This window comes from Varanus komodoensis, unplaced genomic scaffold (assembly GCF_004798865.1).
Source record: "Varanus komodoensis strain SLA01 unplaced genomic scaffold, ASM479886v1 scaffold1, whole genome shotgun sequence".
In the NCBI taxonomy this organism is placed as follows: Eukaryota; Metazoa; Chordata; class Lepidosauria; order Squamata; family Varanidae; genus Varanus; species Varanus komodoensis.
The window spans coordinates 132112543-132127154 of record NW_025335268.1 but is presented as its reverse complement, the minus strand read 5'-3'; the positions used below and the strand labels follow the sequence as shown (position 1 = coordinate 132127154).

General features: G+C 39.8%; 1 protein-coding gene across 3 annotated transcripts in view; it reads left to right on the top strand.

The window, feature by feature from the left end:
• Window positions 1–14612, top strand: part of PLXNA2 (plexin A2) — a 451621-nt gene that overhangs the window by 345952 nt on the left and 91057 nt on the right. For all 3 annotated transcript variants that reach the window (XM_044446913.1, XM_044446912.1, XM_044446919.1), the window contains 3 exons: window positions 4438–4574; window positions 9831–9998; window positions 14341–14434. In XM_044446913.1, coding sequence (XP_044302848.1) covers window positions 4438–4574; window positions 9831–9998; window positions 14341–14434 — 399 coding nt within the window. The remainder of the gene's footprint in view (window positions 1–4437; window positions 4575–9830; window positions 9999–14340; window positions 14435–14612) is intronic.

The following is a 14612-nucleotide window of genomic DNA, read 5'->3' as shown; positions in this document are numbered from 1 at the left end:
CTCCATTTGCATGGATGGTTTCCAAATGTAATAAATAGTGTAGATGTAATAAATACACATAAGGTACAGCTCTAAAATTAACTGTTTTTAATATATTTGGCAGGCTTTAGCAATCTAGTTTTTAAAAGCCATTAACATTTCTTTTACACACCAAAGCAATTTCAATCGATGTAAACTATGTATCTAACATGTATATACATTTTTGTCAGTCAGAAAGGAATCCTATTGGCCTGGTAAGATGATACTTCTTTCATAGGTGCTGACACTTAATGCTTGCAGGTATCCTCTGTGACAAAGTGTGCCTTTAACTGTGAGTTTGCAATATTTTTAGGATGTTCTGTGTCATTATCGCAAAGAAAAGCATCATGCTGGTCATAGTTCCTCCATTTCCCACCGCTTTCCACAGTGAAAAGAAAGACAATTTTGGCAATTGAATGACAATCCATTTACTGGAATTAATCTATGGAGAGGACTTTTCCCATTCTTTTATATTCAGAAGACTATGGAATAGTTTTGCCAGGTTACTGAAGGCAAACCATTCTTCTGACAGATTTTGTAGAATAAATATAACTGCTTGCTTCTTTCTTTCCCCCCTTTCCTCGCTCTTTCAACTCTCTCTCATCTTTCCTTGATGTCTAAGAATATTTTTCCATTTAAGTAGCAAATAGATGTTAATTCAATAAAGGTTCAATTTATCTGCTTAATCTAGAGTTCCTTGTTGCAGACTTCCATTCCTGACGTGATCATTGCACCCTTCTGTTATTTAATTATGAACCTTTTTATTCATATGATTGCAAGTCACACCTGGGGCTTTTCTACATCTCCATTTTTGCCTAAACAAGACTATCTGGCCTCATTGATTTTGTGCTGATTACATGTTAGTGGTTACCAATTGTCCACAATTTGTAAAGTAATTGATAGACAAATCAGATTACACCTGCCTGCTCATCACTGTTATGAACATTGCACTAGAATAGAAAGTTATTATTTTTTGTTTGCAAAATATGGCATATTAACATCTTGCAGGAGGGAGGAAGCCTACATTTCAGAATTACTGCAAATGATTGCATTCATGCATCTATTTACTTATTAGGTTATTTTTCTTTCCTGCCTTTCTGTTTTATTTTTAAAACACCCAAGGCAATGGCAGGATCCCATTAGTGGTATCTTTGAACACTGTCTGCTTTTTCAGCTTAGGGCTGCATCAAGGAGCTGCAGATTATGTTAATTTGGGGGTAAGGATAGAAGCCTTCATTGGCCAAGCACAAAATGTTTCACAAGTCTGAAAAAAAGCATGATGGTTCTGGCCCTAGTGCCATCTTGCTCTCTTGCTTGTTTTATCATTTAAATATTAGCTAAGTAATAACTTTGAAAGTTGTCTTAAATCCTAAACATCAAATACTTTAAAGAGCTTAGGATCTACTTTTGATGATAATTTCAGGCATATTTTGGACAGCTAAAAGCTCTTTCTCCTTGCTAAACATGGATGAAAACCATTCTGAAGATGAATCTCCAAGGGACACCTGGCAGTGACTCATTAAACATATGTTCAACATTATTCTTTGCTTGGTTGTGTCTTGCTTATGAATGGAAAAAGTTGCTAGTGCATAATTTCATCCAGTTGCCTGGACCATTTCTGCTTTTCTTTTCGGAATGGCCACAGACTTCATAATGGGAAATCATTGCTGCTTAAATAGCCTTACACAATGGAGTCATGTCAAAAATAAAAATTTGCTTGGATTCTGAGACAATACTGGCCTCAGTCTCAGCATTCTTTTCCAATGCCCAACCCCAAACATGTCTTTCTCCTAAGACATAAATTATAGCATTTATGGTCAAACTAGGTGTGATGCTGGTACCTGAATTTGTTCATGTGTGTTCCTTCTTCAGGCATAAAGTAGATAGTGTGTGATTTGTCTGTGCATCAATAAGAGTGCAGAGAAGGGGATTTGACTTCTTCCTGTCTTACCTCTTCCTTCCCCTGCTTTGCCTCTTTCCAGTTACCACTCTGGGTACTTTTTTCCAGCGCAGCTTCCCACTGGAATTAAAACTGGGTAGAAAGAAGGGAAATTTAGCAGATGAACCACAGGGAGGGAGACAGTTTAGCCCTTCCCTTTTAATGTAAAAAAATAAACTTCATATATATACACAGACAGATGTATAAAGAGGACAAGACAGACACATGAAACAAGACCTTCATCTTTGTTATTAGTTGGCCCCTTAGATGATCAGTTATTCTAGGGTGATATTTCTCAGGGTCTGATTGCTTACATGTTCAGGAGGTAAACAGACTGAAGTTAGGTAAAAATCAGTAACTGCTAGCAGATAGATTCTGTATTCTTTTCCCTTTCATGCATCAATAAATGATCACGTAAGCAGCGACAGGATTGTGACTCTTGGTGGGTGCACTCAATTCATAGAGAATACCAGTGATTTAAGTGACTCACCAGTGCTGCCTTGTTAAAAGATCCTGTAATTCCTGATTTGTGAGTATAGAGGTGGTTATCCCAGCAAAAAAAAAAAAAAAAAAGTAGTGTCTCAGAAATACTATGAGGTCGGACAAGGAAAACAAAGTATTGAGGGACTTTTGACCAAGGAAAGGGAACTTGTTGAGCACCAAGAGAAGCTAGGTGTGTCATAGCTAATTTGAATACTTTGTTGTTGCTTCTATGATTACTATTATTTCTTTTATTACATTGCCTTTGTATCCAACCTTTTTTCCCCTTGCGAGGAATCCAAGTTGGTTTACATATCTCCATTTTATTCTCACAAAAATAACTGGTGACATAGCTTAGGATAAGAATGGATGACTGGTCCAAAGTGACTTAGTGAGCTCCATGGCTGAGTGCAGAACCGAGTTCTCCCAGGTCCTCAGTCCAGCACTCTAGCCACCATGCCACACTGGTTCTCCATGACACATTACATGGCATTCCTGTACTTTTCACATTGGCCTTCAGAATGGAGATGTGCAGGTTGGTTATTCTTATGTACTTAACCTGCAATATTTATAATCTGAGGCTGGGGTGGCTCAAAAATCTTTGCTTGTCATTGAAAGAATAACATGCTAAAAAGCATAAAGAATGAGAGAATCTTATATCTTGTCTCTTCAACCTGATGGTTTTGCAACTATGAAGGACTGGTACCATAAAAAAGGATATTCTAGTAGGACAAGCCAATGCCCAACAAATATGCCTTGAAAGCTACATAAAACCTAAAGTGTACCTGTTTGTGCAATGGCCATCTTGTCCATTGTTACCCAAAATTGCTTAGAATATGTCATTTCTTAAGAGTTCAGCACTGTAATCACCCAACTTTAAACATAATTTCACATTAATAGTGCTGTGCTTTTCATTCATAGATTTCAAAGCATTGTGCTCTAGAAGTCAGTGTCATTATCTGCCTTAAAGAAAGGATATAAATTATAGCAAAGATCCATTTGCCTGGTTAGAATCAGGACAAGTACCTATTTATATGGAGTTCCATCTCCTATCTAGCTTACAGTGCTATCATTAGAGCATCATTATGTAGCATCAAACACAGAATCTGATGTAAGACCACCTACATATGGAAATATACCCTCTTTGAATGCCTTCCCTGCAGTTCCCTGAAGCTGGATAAAGCACATCTAAAACATTCAGTGTAGGTCACTTTTGAAGCCAGGGCATTGGATTAGCTTGACCAGTAAACTGATTATATGTGGCAGCTTGTATGATGCCTTCTGGAAAATGAAAAATCTGAGAGAAATGAGAAAGTGTCTCATACTTGCTTTATTTCTATAGCACCAGGATGGCAGTGTCCAGAAATGCAGCTGGGATTATGCCAGGCAGCAGATGAGATATAATGGGAATATTAGTGAAACAATTTAATCATTTTTTTCAGCTAAGGGTCTGCAGTTACATAAATGGAAACAATTTTTAATCACCTGCATCCTTCAAATTTTTCATAATTTCATCTTGCATGTGACTACAAAACCACAGCAGGAAAAGTATTGTGTATAAAAGCAAAACTTTTTAATTTAGGATAATAGTAGGATATATGATTCAGTGACATGGTTATTTTGTTATTATTTTGCCTTCTTCCAAATAATTCAAAGCAGCATTTTAGCTTCACAATAACTAAGGTGGGTTGCATTGAATGACTGGCCCAAGTTCACCGGGTGAGTATGCATAGTTCAGCAATGATTAAACCTTGGTTTCTGGTGGCTAAGGACCAAACTTTCGAAATTGTTCACACAGTAGAGAATGAAGGATAAATAATACTACTACTACTATAACATGAAACTCTTATCATTAATGCTGTTTGGTCATATATTTCTGGCCAAAGGGCCTCCGTGGCCTAATCGCATCTATAGAAATGTATCTTAGGACAATAGTTGTACATAGAACAGCATCAAAACAAAGGAAGTTATCCTTTTCTTTTTCTTTTTTCCTTCCCAAGAACCCTACAGTGATCTCTCTGAATCCCAGCCGTGGGCCAGAGTCAGGAGGAACTATGGTGACCATCACTGGCCATTTTCTAGGGGCTGGCAGCAGTGTGTCAGTATTGCTGGGGAACCAGACCTGCGAGTTTTATGGGTAAGGGGGCTATCACATGCATGCATGTGTGTGTGGTAATGATCTCTTCTTTGCTTACATGAGCAGTATTTAAGCTACTCTAGCTATAAACTCCCAGCCTTTCATTAATCACCTCAATCCATTTTGTTGCTAACAGTGATAAATGTTGCATAGCAATGAACTAATTTAATGTCTATTCTTTTTCCTATTGCTTTATTTTCATATATTAAAATCCTGTCTCCTCCCCAGATCCCAGAAACAGTCTGTTGTTGGGAAAATCCCTTTAAAAGTTCTCCATCCTGTTGGTCTCAGGAGAAAATATAATCTTGAAAGGACACTATGCATCTCTTTTATTCTGTTATCCTTACTGTGGCTTTGGTGGTAGGAGATGCATCTGCCTTAGTGATGACCTGAACAGTGACAAAATAGTTGAAGTGGGGAAAAAAAACTGAAGATGCAGTTTTACTTTTTGTGTGTCTTGAGATTTCAGCAATTGCAAATCTTTATTTTAATTTCTGTGTGAGTTCTAAAAATCTAAGTTACAGATATTCAGCTGCTGCTTTCTTCTTTCAAAAAGAAAATGCACATACTTAAATGGTTGCCATTTCTCAACAAGTGGTAATCTGATTTATATAGACTGATTTTATATAATCCCATAAATCATGTGACCCTAGATACTTATGAACATGTGCTTTTGTGCTTTACATGGTCACTTGTATAAGAAATACTGGGTGGGATTTAGACTAGCTGCATTATTGAATCATTATAGAGCAGTATTGCTGCTTTCTGCAGCTTCTGAAGAGATAAAACAGCCCACCACCAATTTTATGCCTAGGCTGCAAAGGAGTAGATTAGGAACAGCATGTTAATGTGTGGGTAGGTTTTAATAGATTTAGTATGTCCTCTCTTCATTCAATATAGAATTCATTTATACTTTTGGAACAGAGAAAAAGGAAAACAGAATACATGTAGTTAAATTTAACTACCCATTCATTTTGTGTCTGTGGATGGTATTTCCTCATTACAGTCTTTGCTTTTTAGGTGTGCTTTTAAGCTTGGACTTGTGCAGGTTCTCTCGGAAATTGGTGCTGGGACACACAACCAGCATCTGCAGTTCCCTCTTTTTTTACTAATTTATATGTCTACTGTCAGTCTGCTTGGCCAGAAACATGGCAAACATTTCCAAATATCCCACATAATATGTGGCTTGAAAGAAACCCAAAGCATACCTGAATACCTTTTGATGGCATTCTTTCTGCTGCTGTTCTGAGATAGCAGGATGGATTGTTTGGATATTGTACTGCAACATGAACATTTTGAAAGAATGCATGGTTCTGTTGGATGTTCCCTTCAGACTCTTCTCAGGTTACTAGCTCAATGCTGAGCATCTGAGGTCAGATATTTACTTGGATCCTTCTTTTAATTTTACAAATATGACTAATAAACTATAGAACAAAAATTATAAAGCAAAGTGAAACAAATTCTAATGCAATGTAATACAGCTGTAGAATAACATTCATTATAGAATAATTACTTGACAGTACTTCAGGCCATGTTGAATACTATGTTCAGGCCTAACTTAGTCACAGCAGACCCACTAAAATTAGTCAAGCAATTTTAATGAATCCACTTGAAGTTTGAATAAGTCTGGCTCTAGCCTTGGTCTTTCCTTCAGGATCTTGGAAATGCTCCAAACTGTGCCCTCCTTCCATTTGGAAACAAGAAATAGAAGGGTAATAGGCCCAGTCCCCCAGTTATGAATGCCCGAATTAAGAAGAACCCCTACTTATAAACAGGCAAGCCGAGTAGTCCTTTCTTACCTAAAACAGCAAGCAACAAGAGGCAAGCAGGCACCTGTGGGCACCAAGCAATGAGGAGGGGAGAGGAGGGGACAAGCAGGGAGCAGCAAAGTTGTGACTAGAATAAAAATCTGATGCAAGTGCAAGTGATACATTGAAGAAAAGAAAAACAATCCCAATTGAAACTAAAATGGAAATAATGAAACCAATCGGAGACAGGTGAGACGCCATCAGTCACTGGGAATGCATTAGGTCAGGGGTCCTCAAACTTTTTCAACAGTGGGCCAGTTGACAGGTGCCAGAGGTGGGCGTGGGCCACCAAGGCGGTGCCGGCAGGGGGGGCGTGAGCCGGTGAGGGAGCAGGGCACTCTTGCGAGGTGAGGCGGGGGCGCGCGTGGGGTGAGGTGTCGATTTGCTCACAAGGAGATTGTTTTCTCTGAGCGAGTCCAAAACTACCTCCTTGTGAGCAAGCCACCACTGGTCGCACAGCGTGAGGCACCAGCTTGCTCACGAGGGGATCGTTTTCTCCTAGCGAGTTGTCTTCTGCGCACGTGCACAGTGAGTGCAAAACCTCTGGGGCGGGCTGGCTAAATGGGCATAGTGGGCCGGATCCAGCCTGCAGGCCTTAGTTTGAGGACCCATGCATTAGCTTTAGTTGTTCAACAATCAGATTCTCTCTCTCTCTCTCTCTCTCTCTCTCTCTCTCATCAGTACTTGTAGCTATTTATTATTATCATTATTAAAATGATGTGTTTAATGTTGTGTTAAAAACACTTCCATATACACAAAACATTTTAAAGTTGTTTTTTTTTAATATATCTGATCTGACTTACACACACATTTGACTTAAAGAGGCTCAGGAAAGGAGCTTGTTCTTAATCTGGGGACTGGGTGTATTCTATGAATTTTCTGACCATTTGGGAATCTGGGCTGATGAAGCACCAAGATCTTTAGCCTTCAAAGGCATAGCTAAGATTTACAGAATACTACTAAGTCTGGAAGAACAGTTCTCCTGTAATAAAATCAGTGTTATATAATGGTTTGTAGGGTTTTAATTTTTTTTTCATTTCATTTTGTCAATCATGGGAAGGAATTGGAAAGGTTTCTTTCATGTTCAGACTTTGTCCAGGACAATAATCCACCCGAATAAATGATTACATTTAAGCACTGCTCCTTATTTACCATATTATCTAATTAGCCCTTATAAACCAGTAAACCAGCATTACTTAGAATCCAGTAGTATTTCCATAAAAGTCATCACATGACCTATTCCACCCCCCTTTTTTTTACTGCACAATTTGTAGGTGATGAACTTGGCATGTACTCATGATGTGCAGAGAGCCTGATTAGATGAAGCAGTTTCTAATGAGATTCACTATAATTACAGCTTCCCTCTATTCTCTTGCCTCTGATCGCAGGAGTGGGGAGATTCACCATGACGACATGGTAATAGCGCAGAAAGCTAATTAACTGATCACAGGGAGCTTGCAGTAACTCTTTGCCAGCAGTGATGTGTCGCTTTGGATCTTGCACAAGGGCTAAGCAGGCTTCTGTGAAGTCTGGTCTCTGGCATGCTGAAATGTCTGTACTCACATGAGGTTACTGATGGATAGAAGGACATGGCAGAGAATGGCTGAGAATCATTAAGCTCCAAGGGGAATTGGCTCTTACTGAGGCTCAGGCTGCACACAGTTGTAGCAGTACAGATGTCTTTACTTGTTTCCTTTTTCATTATTCCTTCTTCCCTGCGTTCTCTCTCAACTCATAGCCTTCATGAGTCATTCTTTCATTACTTCCTGTACCCTTTAATCCCTCTGCACACTGAAATTTGGACTGTAAGCTTTGCAAAGCAAAGCCTTGTCTTTTGTTCTTTTTAAGCACGATGGAGAACAACAAATTCTCCTACTGGTGCTATTGTACTTGCAGGACCCACCACTTCTTCAACAGGAACTAGCACTTCCATCAGTATCTCCAGAAATGCTTGTTTCCAGATAAGGATAGATCAACTGAGCTACCTCCTACAAGCTTTACTGATTTGCCCCAGTTCAGAAATGAGCATTTCATTCTATGATCCCAGTAGTGTTCAGACAGCACTGAAATACAGTCCATAGAATATTGTTAGGGGAAAAAGTATTTGCATCTGCTTATAAAAAGTGGCAGAGAATTGCTTCATTTTCTTGAAGCCCCCATTTTTGGCAGAAAAGCAGGATAGATAGATAGATAGATAGATAGATAGATAGATAGATAGATAGTAATTAAATAACATCTAATCCGATACATGAATTACACTTTCTTCTAAAAAGGCACCAAAAATCAAAATGGTATAATTCACAGAAGAAAAAGTAGCTATCTGCAAACTTTGGAAGACCCCATAGTTCACACATGTACAAATATGTTTAGGTAGAACCTAAATGACTAGGGAGGGTAAAGACAGAATATTGATTGACTATTGAGAGAGAAAAAATACAAATCTTGGAGACATGGGATTCAAATGGACTTGCCTGGAAGAGGACTAAGCGGCTAGAACCCTGAAACAGGAACAGTTTGAAATGCAACATTTTGTTTCAGATTTCATTTGCATTGCCCTAATTGAACAGAAGGAGCCAAGAATTGGTCATTAGCTGCCCTCCTAGTGCTGTTGTATGCCAACACCATACCTGATCTAAGTAGCATTTCTGTTAATTATTATGGTTGATTATGTATATTACAGCTTTATTCAAGAAGGAAAGAACCTTCATGACTTAGTATATTTTTCTGCCTGTATCTCTTGAGCCATAGCAAATGAAGTGATGAATGAAGCACAGCATAATTTAACTCTGTATTATCCTACCATTTGTTAGGTCAAAAATCACCCTTTCCTGCAAGTTGTTTTCTAACCCATGGGGGGAAAGCTGTTTTCTTACCCACATATCTTTACCTTTGTGGAAAGAAAAACAGCATGGCGAGTGGTTCTGGGCAGACTAACTGCAAGAAAAGTGGGAGTTAACCAAACCTTCCACCATTTCTTTTCTCAATCCACAGCCATTCTGAACTATTTTATTTAACAAACTGACTGGTGGAATAGACATGTGCATTGCATCCTGTTCGAACCCCTTCTCCCATTCTGTTGTGTGACTGCAGTTCCCCACATGTATTTTGAGCTGCATCAGGACTCCACCAAATGAGCCTGAACATTTGAATCACAACACCAGGCATAAAACCTTGAGCAAGTTCCAGCCTAAATGTTACAAAAACTGTGCAGTTGAGTGCAAAAGTTACAGTTTCTCCAGCTGACAACATGCTGTGACATGATTATCCCTGATAGCTACCACAACTATTAGATAGGCAACACATCTCCTCCCACAAATTTTAAAGTAAGCCCAATGGATTAATTGGATCTGTAGTTCAGCTAGAGAGCATTATACAGTAAGTATATTAAGAGTATGAACAATTCTTGTTCGACCTATTACTGATTAATATGTTCCCTTCTCTCTTACAGGAGATCTATAAATGCAATTGTCTGTGTCTCTGCCCCTTCTACACATGGCCTAGGCTCTGTACACGTCTCAGTCAGTGTGGACCGTGCCCAGCTGGACAGCATGTTACAGTTTGAATACATTGATGACCCCAGAGTTCAGCGTATTGAGCCTGAATGGAGCATAGCAAGGTAACTAGGCCTTTAACAGCAGGGGAACCAAAAGCCACATGGCATGAATCAGAAGGTCTGAGGAAAAGAATAACAAGATGGATGAATCAAGGGCATACTTGTGTGAAAGAGAGAGAGTAAATGGGTGAATAGAGTGTATGCTTATTGAAGATGGCTAGAAAGTGGAGACTCAGGATACACCCACCATGGGCATGTAGCCTCCAACACATTATCCCAAACGGAGTGTACCCCTCAGGTGAGAGAAAGGTTTCCTATACCTGGATTAAAATATGGAATTTACCTCATTCCAAAATAGGGGGAAATATGGAAACCTACCAAAATCACACCCAGTTTGGATAGCCTTAACCACTGATGGGGACTTATACACACAAAAATACATTTTAATTAGGACATTAAAGGGGCTTTAACCATCTCCACCCCACTGCTGTACCATGCCTGCAACATGCATCAGGGAAATGTTTTTATTTGCTGGTCCAAGGATTTCAATATAGTTTGGGCAGAAGGTATGGAGAGTAGACTAGTTTAATGCATTGGCTCTCAGCTGAATGGATTTCCCTAATGCAAATTGCTGGCTCAGGTGGCAATCCAGATCAGGATTACTGGTGGGAGTAAAGGGTTTTAGCTTCCTACTCTTCCTTCATACTAGCGCCCTAATATGGATTAGAACAACCTTGCCTGCAATTTGTTGACCAAGCTGTCCCTCCTCTGCAATTTGCAGAGTTATTTGAGGAAGAAGAAGCCATGAGGGTCTGTTTCTAGCGAGAGGAAGCTGCAGAAGGCTCAATATCTGTCATGGGTTGCACTGTGCCTGTGGGTTGGCAAGTCCCCATTCCTCTCCTAAGCCATGAACCACAGTGCAGTAAAATCTCTGCTTCCTTATCGAGTGCAGCTCAGCTCTGTGAGCATCCACCCTTTCAGAGCAGCTGTTTTGGGACAGACTAATTACTCCATGTGCATTTGCCAGAATTATTTCTGCAGGAGCCTTTGGATTGGTTGTGCTTGAAAACCAGAGATGTTTGGGTAGTATAATGAGACAGACTTTTTAATTCATGAAAGTTTAACAGGAATTGTGTTGATGGAATTTTTGCAGTAAATTATTTAAGTCACTGATACATTATAGTATCCCAGTGCATCATACGATGGGGTGCTTTATTGCATGGTTAACTGATAGCATGCATACTTTGGGTGATTAGTGGTGACTCTCTCAATCCTTTTAGTGCCAGTATTTGAGTCAGGATGTACATTTGGTTAGGTTACTACATTACAAAGCTGAAATGGGAAAGGCTTTGTATCTGTGTGTGCATGGGCACACACAATCTCAGTCCTTTCTAAATGACCCTTACTAGAAACTGGGAAGAAAAAAATAACTGAAAGAATGAAAGTTATGTCTGTACAGACACACATTCTATAAATACATTTCAGTCATCTATTGTGTTCAAATGATAGGATAACTCTAGTGCACTTGTAAGGACTAAATGAGGGGAATTCAAGGGGAACCTGAAGTTGGTAGACAGGAAAAGAGGAAGGAAGATAGATATTCACTGTATTGTATTGAAAGGTACAAAAATACAATCAACACTTAATCAAAATTATGAGAAATTCTGCAGCTGCTTTTTTGTTTGCCCACTCAGCCCTTGAGGTGGTATAGGTGATGGCTCTAGAAGAAACACTAACTTTAAAGATGCTTGTTTGAATATGATTCCTGCTCCTCAAAGAAAACAAGCATGGTCTGTGACTGAGCAAAACAGAATCAAGTCTCCTATTTGAGAGAAAAGACTATTATCAGTAATTCCCTTGCATTGCTTTGGCCTCCATTGTTAACATGCAGCTTCTCAGCCTCCTAGAGGATTTACTCCACTTGTGTAAATACTGAAGATTTATGGATAAGGTCTGATCCAACAAGGAGCTTGGCACATATATTTGTGTTGATTTTCTGGATTCAGAGTTTCTGAGTGTCTTAAAGAATTACGCCCTTAGGAGTAACACACACATTGCATTTAATAGGACTAGAAGCAGTAGTCGCAGAAGTTCAGAAAAGCTCTTTGAAAAACCTCAGTCATTTTCAGCATATTGCTAAAGAGCAAACTATCTGGAATACTATGTCTTCTATCTGCAGACCTGAATTCTTCATTGCTAGGCAGTTACAGCATCCCTGTTTCCTGAGTTGGAAAATCAGAGTTATTAACTCAGTTGTAATTACTGAGGCAATTACAACCATGGCAATCTGTGACGAGATTCCGGGAGAGTGAACGGAGCCCCGTGATCATTCCCATCTGCTGGTGAAGTGCACAATTGCTCATTAAAGGCTTCTTCTTAAAAGCATCAGAGAATCAGAAATAAAACAAAACCCGTGAAAACCAATGCATAAAAAAGCTGATGCTGATCAAAATATGCTGCTTACTCAAAATGCACTGATGCACACTAAGGGAGCTGTCTAAAGTACAAGAGCTGGTGGACCACTTTCTAAAATGCTGGGTCAGTTTCTTCACTGCTATAACCCTGTTGACTTTCAGAGAACTGCACACAAAGAATGAAATGTTTGTATTTCACTGAAGCCTCTGAAAACAAGCTGGTCACTAGAGAGATGGAAATGTTTCTTGCACAAATGGACAGGGGTAAACTCTTAAGCGAAGATTCTGGCTTGGATGTGAAGCTCTCTAGAGGCATTGTGATTTCCAGGTGTGCCCAGCATTCTGGGAAAAATGGATTATCCAAATTTTAAAAACCTACAGCTCTCACTCTTATTTTTCCGGCTCCTCAAATCGTATATAGGGAACTTCTTTTGGTCTCTGTGTCAAATACTGGCTTTTGGGATATGCAGAAGAAAGATCACAGTGGCTACTTTCCTCCATATCAATACCTGGAAGAAGACTATAAGACTGAAACTACAATGATGCCTTGCACACTTTGAATTTATTACAGGAGGAATTCAGAAGAGCACTAATTGGCCAGAAGTGATGTGATACACTGTCAAGGCTCATATATATACTGGGCACTCAAATATTCTTTAGAAATTGGAGAGGCCAAATTTAAAGGAGCGTTCAGAAGACACCCAAATAACCCTTTAGTTGTGTGTTAACAGTTTCCACACAGTGTCAGGGTTCATGGGGGGAGGGGGCTGTACTTCAAAGTGGTAAGAATATGCCACAAGCCACACCAGCACAAGCTTGCTTGATGTGTAAAACAGAAGAACTTTCACTGCCACCATTCCAGCTTCTACCAGTCCAGGGAGCACACTGCTTTTCCCTTTGCTGTCTTGCAAGGACTCCTTGGGCTGAGACTGGCAGTGGTATAAAGAAAGGATCATGCAGCAGTGGGAGGGAGGGAGGGCTGCACCATAGAAGTGACAGGGAGAATTGAAATCTAAGTATCTGGTTGAAATGTTGCAAAGGGTAGCCATGTGCTGAGATCTCTCAAGAGCCACAAAGCCGCACAGCAATAGTGACCAGCAGCTGTTCTAAACAGTCCCGCTGTTCACTTTCTCCCTGCCATGGCAGGAGAGCAGCTGAGGGCTCTTTCTAGAGCATCTGCTGGAGGTGGCAGTGGGCTCCTTGGTTTGGGGCTGGGCTGGGGACAGGGGAGAAGTGCAATTTGCTACTTTCCCAGCTCTTCCACCTCTTGAAGACACTCCATTTTGTCCCATGTGTGGTCTAACCACAGGATAGATTTTGTTTTGTACAAATTCCTGGCCAGTTTTCCCAGCAATCTCTGTAGGCTTTGGGTTCTTTCTTAGATCATGTGAAAAGCCATGACTAATCCCCCTCTCCCAACATCTCAGCTATTCTGAAAGTTAAAAGAAATCTGATTTCCCTATTAATTCTATGGATCTCCTGTATCAAATAAATGCTCTGAAGTTCTATTACAAGCCCCTTCATTGTCACTTCCTTTGGGCCATTATTCCTGTCTGCATTTTCCTTGGCAGCCATTTTTCTCTGGAAATTTCTACCCTATATATAGTAATTTTGTGAATTAGCAATCTATTCCCTACACATGATACACAATGCTCTTTGGAACATGCAAAGTAAACCATTAAGCACTCTTGACTATTTTATTATTTTTTATTTAATCATGGAACTGTGTTTTGTTTTGTTTTCCTCCTGCCAACCCCAAGAAAAATTACATGGGGGTTGTAAATGCCAAGTAGGGGGACAGATGGGACCTGAAAATCCAGTTATGAGAAAGCTGTAGCCAGAGTCAAGGTGATAGAATATTAATCCACTTATAGGAAACACCTCACTGAGTTCAACAAAGATTTGTGTTTGCCAGAAACATGGGCACTGGGCTCTCCCCCAAGTTACCTTTGGCAAGCCTCATTAACTCAATGTCTTCTGCTTCCCTTCAGTGGCCATACACCTTTGACTGTCACAGGATCCAACCTGGATGTCATACAAGAGCCCAGGATCCGAGTAAAATACAATAACAAGGAGTCGGTCAATGTAAGTACCTGTTTTGCCAAAGATTCACCCTGCCTTCAGTTAGTTCATTGCAGGGTTCCATCTGAATGTGGCCCTTCTTTCATAAACTGGTTCCTATGAGTTTGTAGTATTTTCAGCCTGTTGAAAAAGAAAACATTATCTGCAAAGTCTGTCTTTGGTATTCTTTGTTAATGGGCTA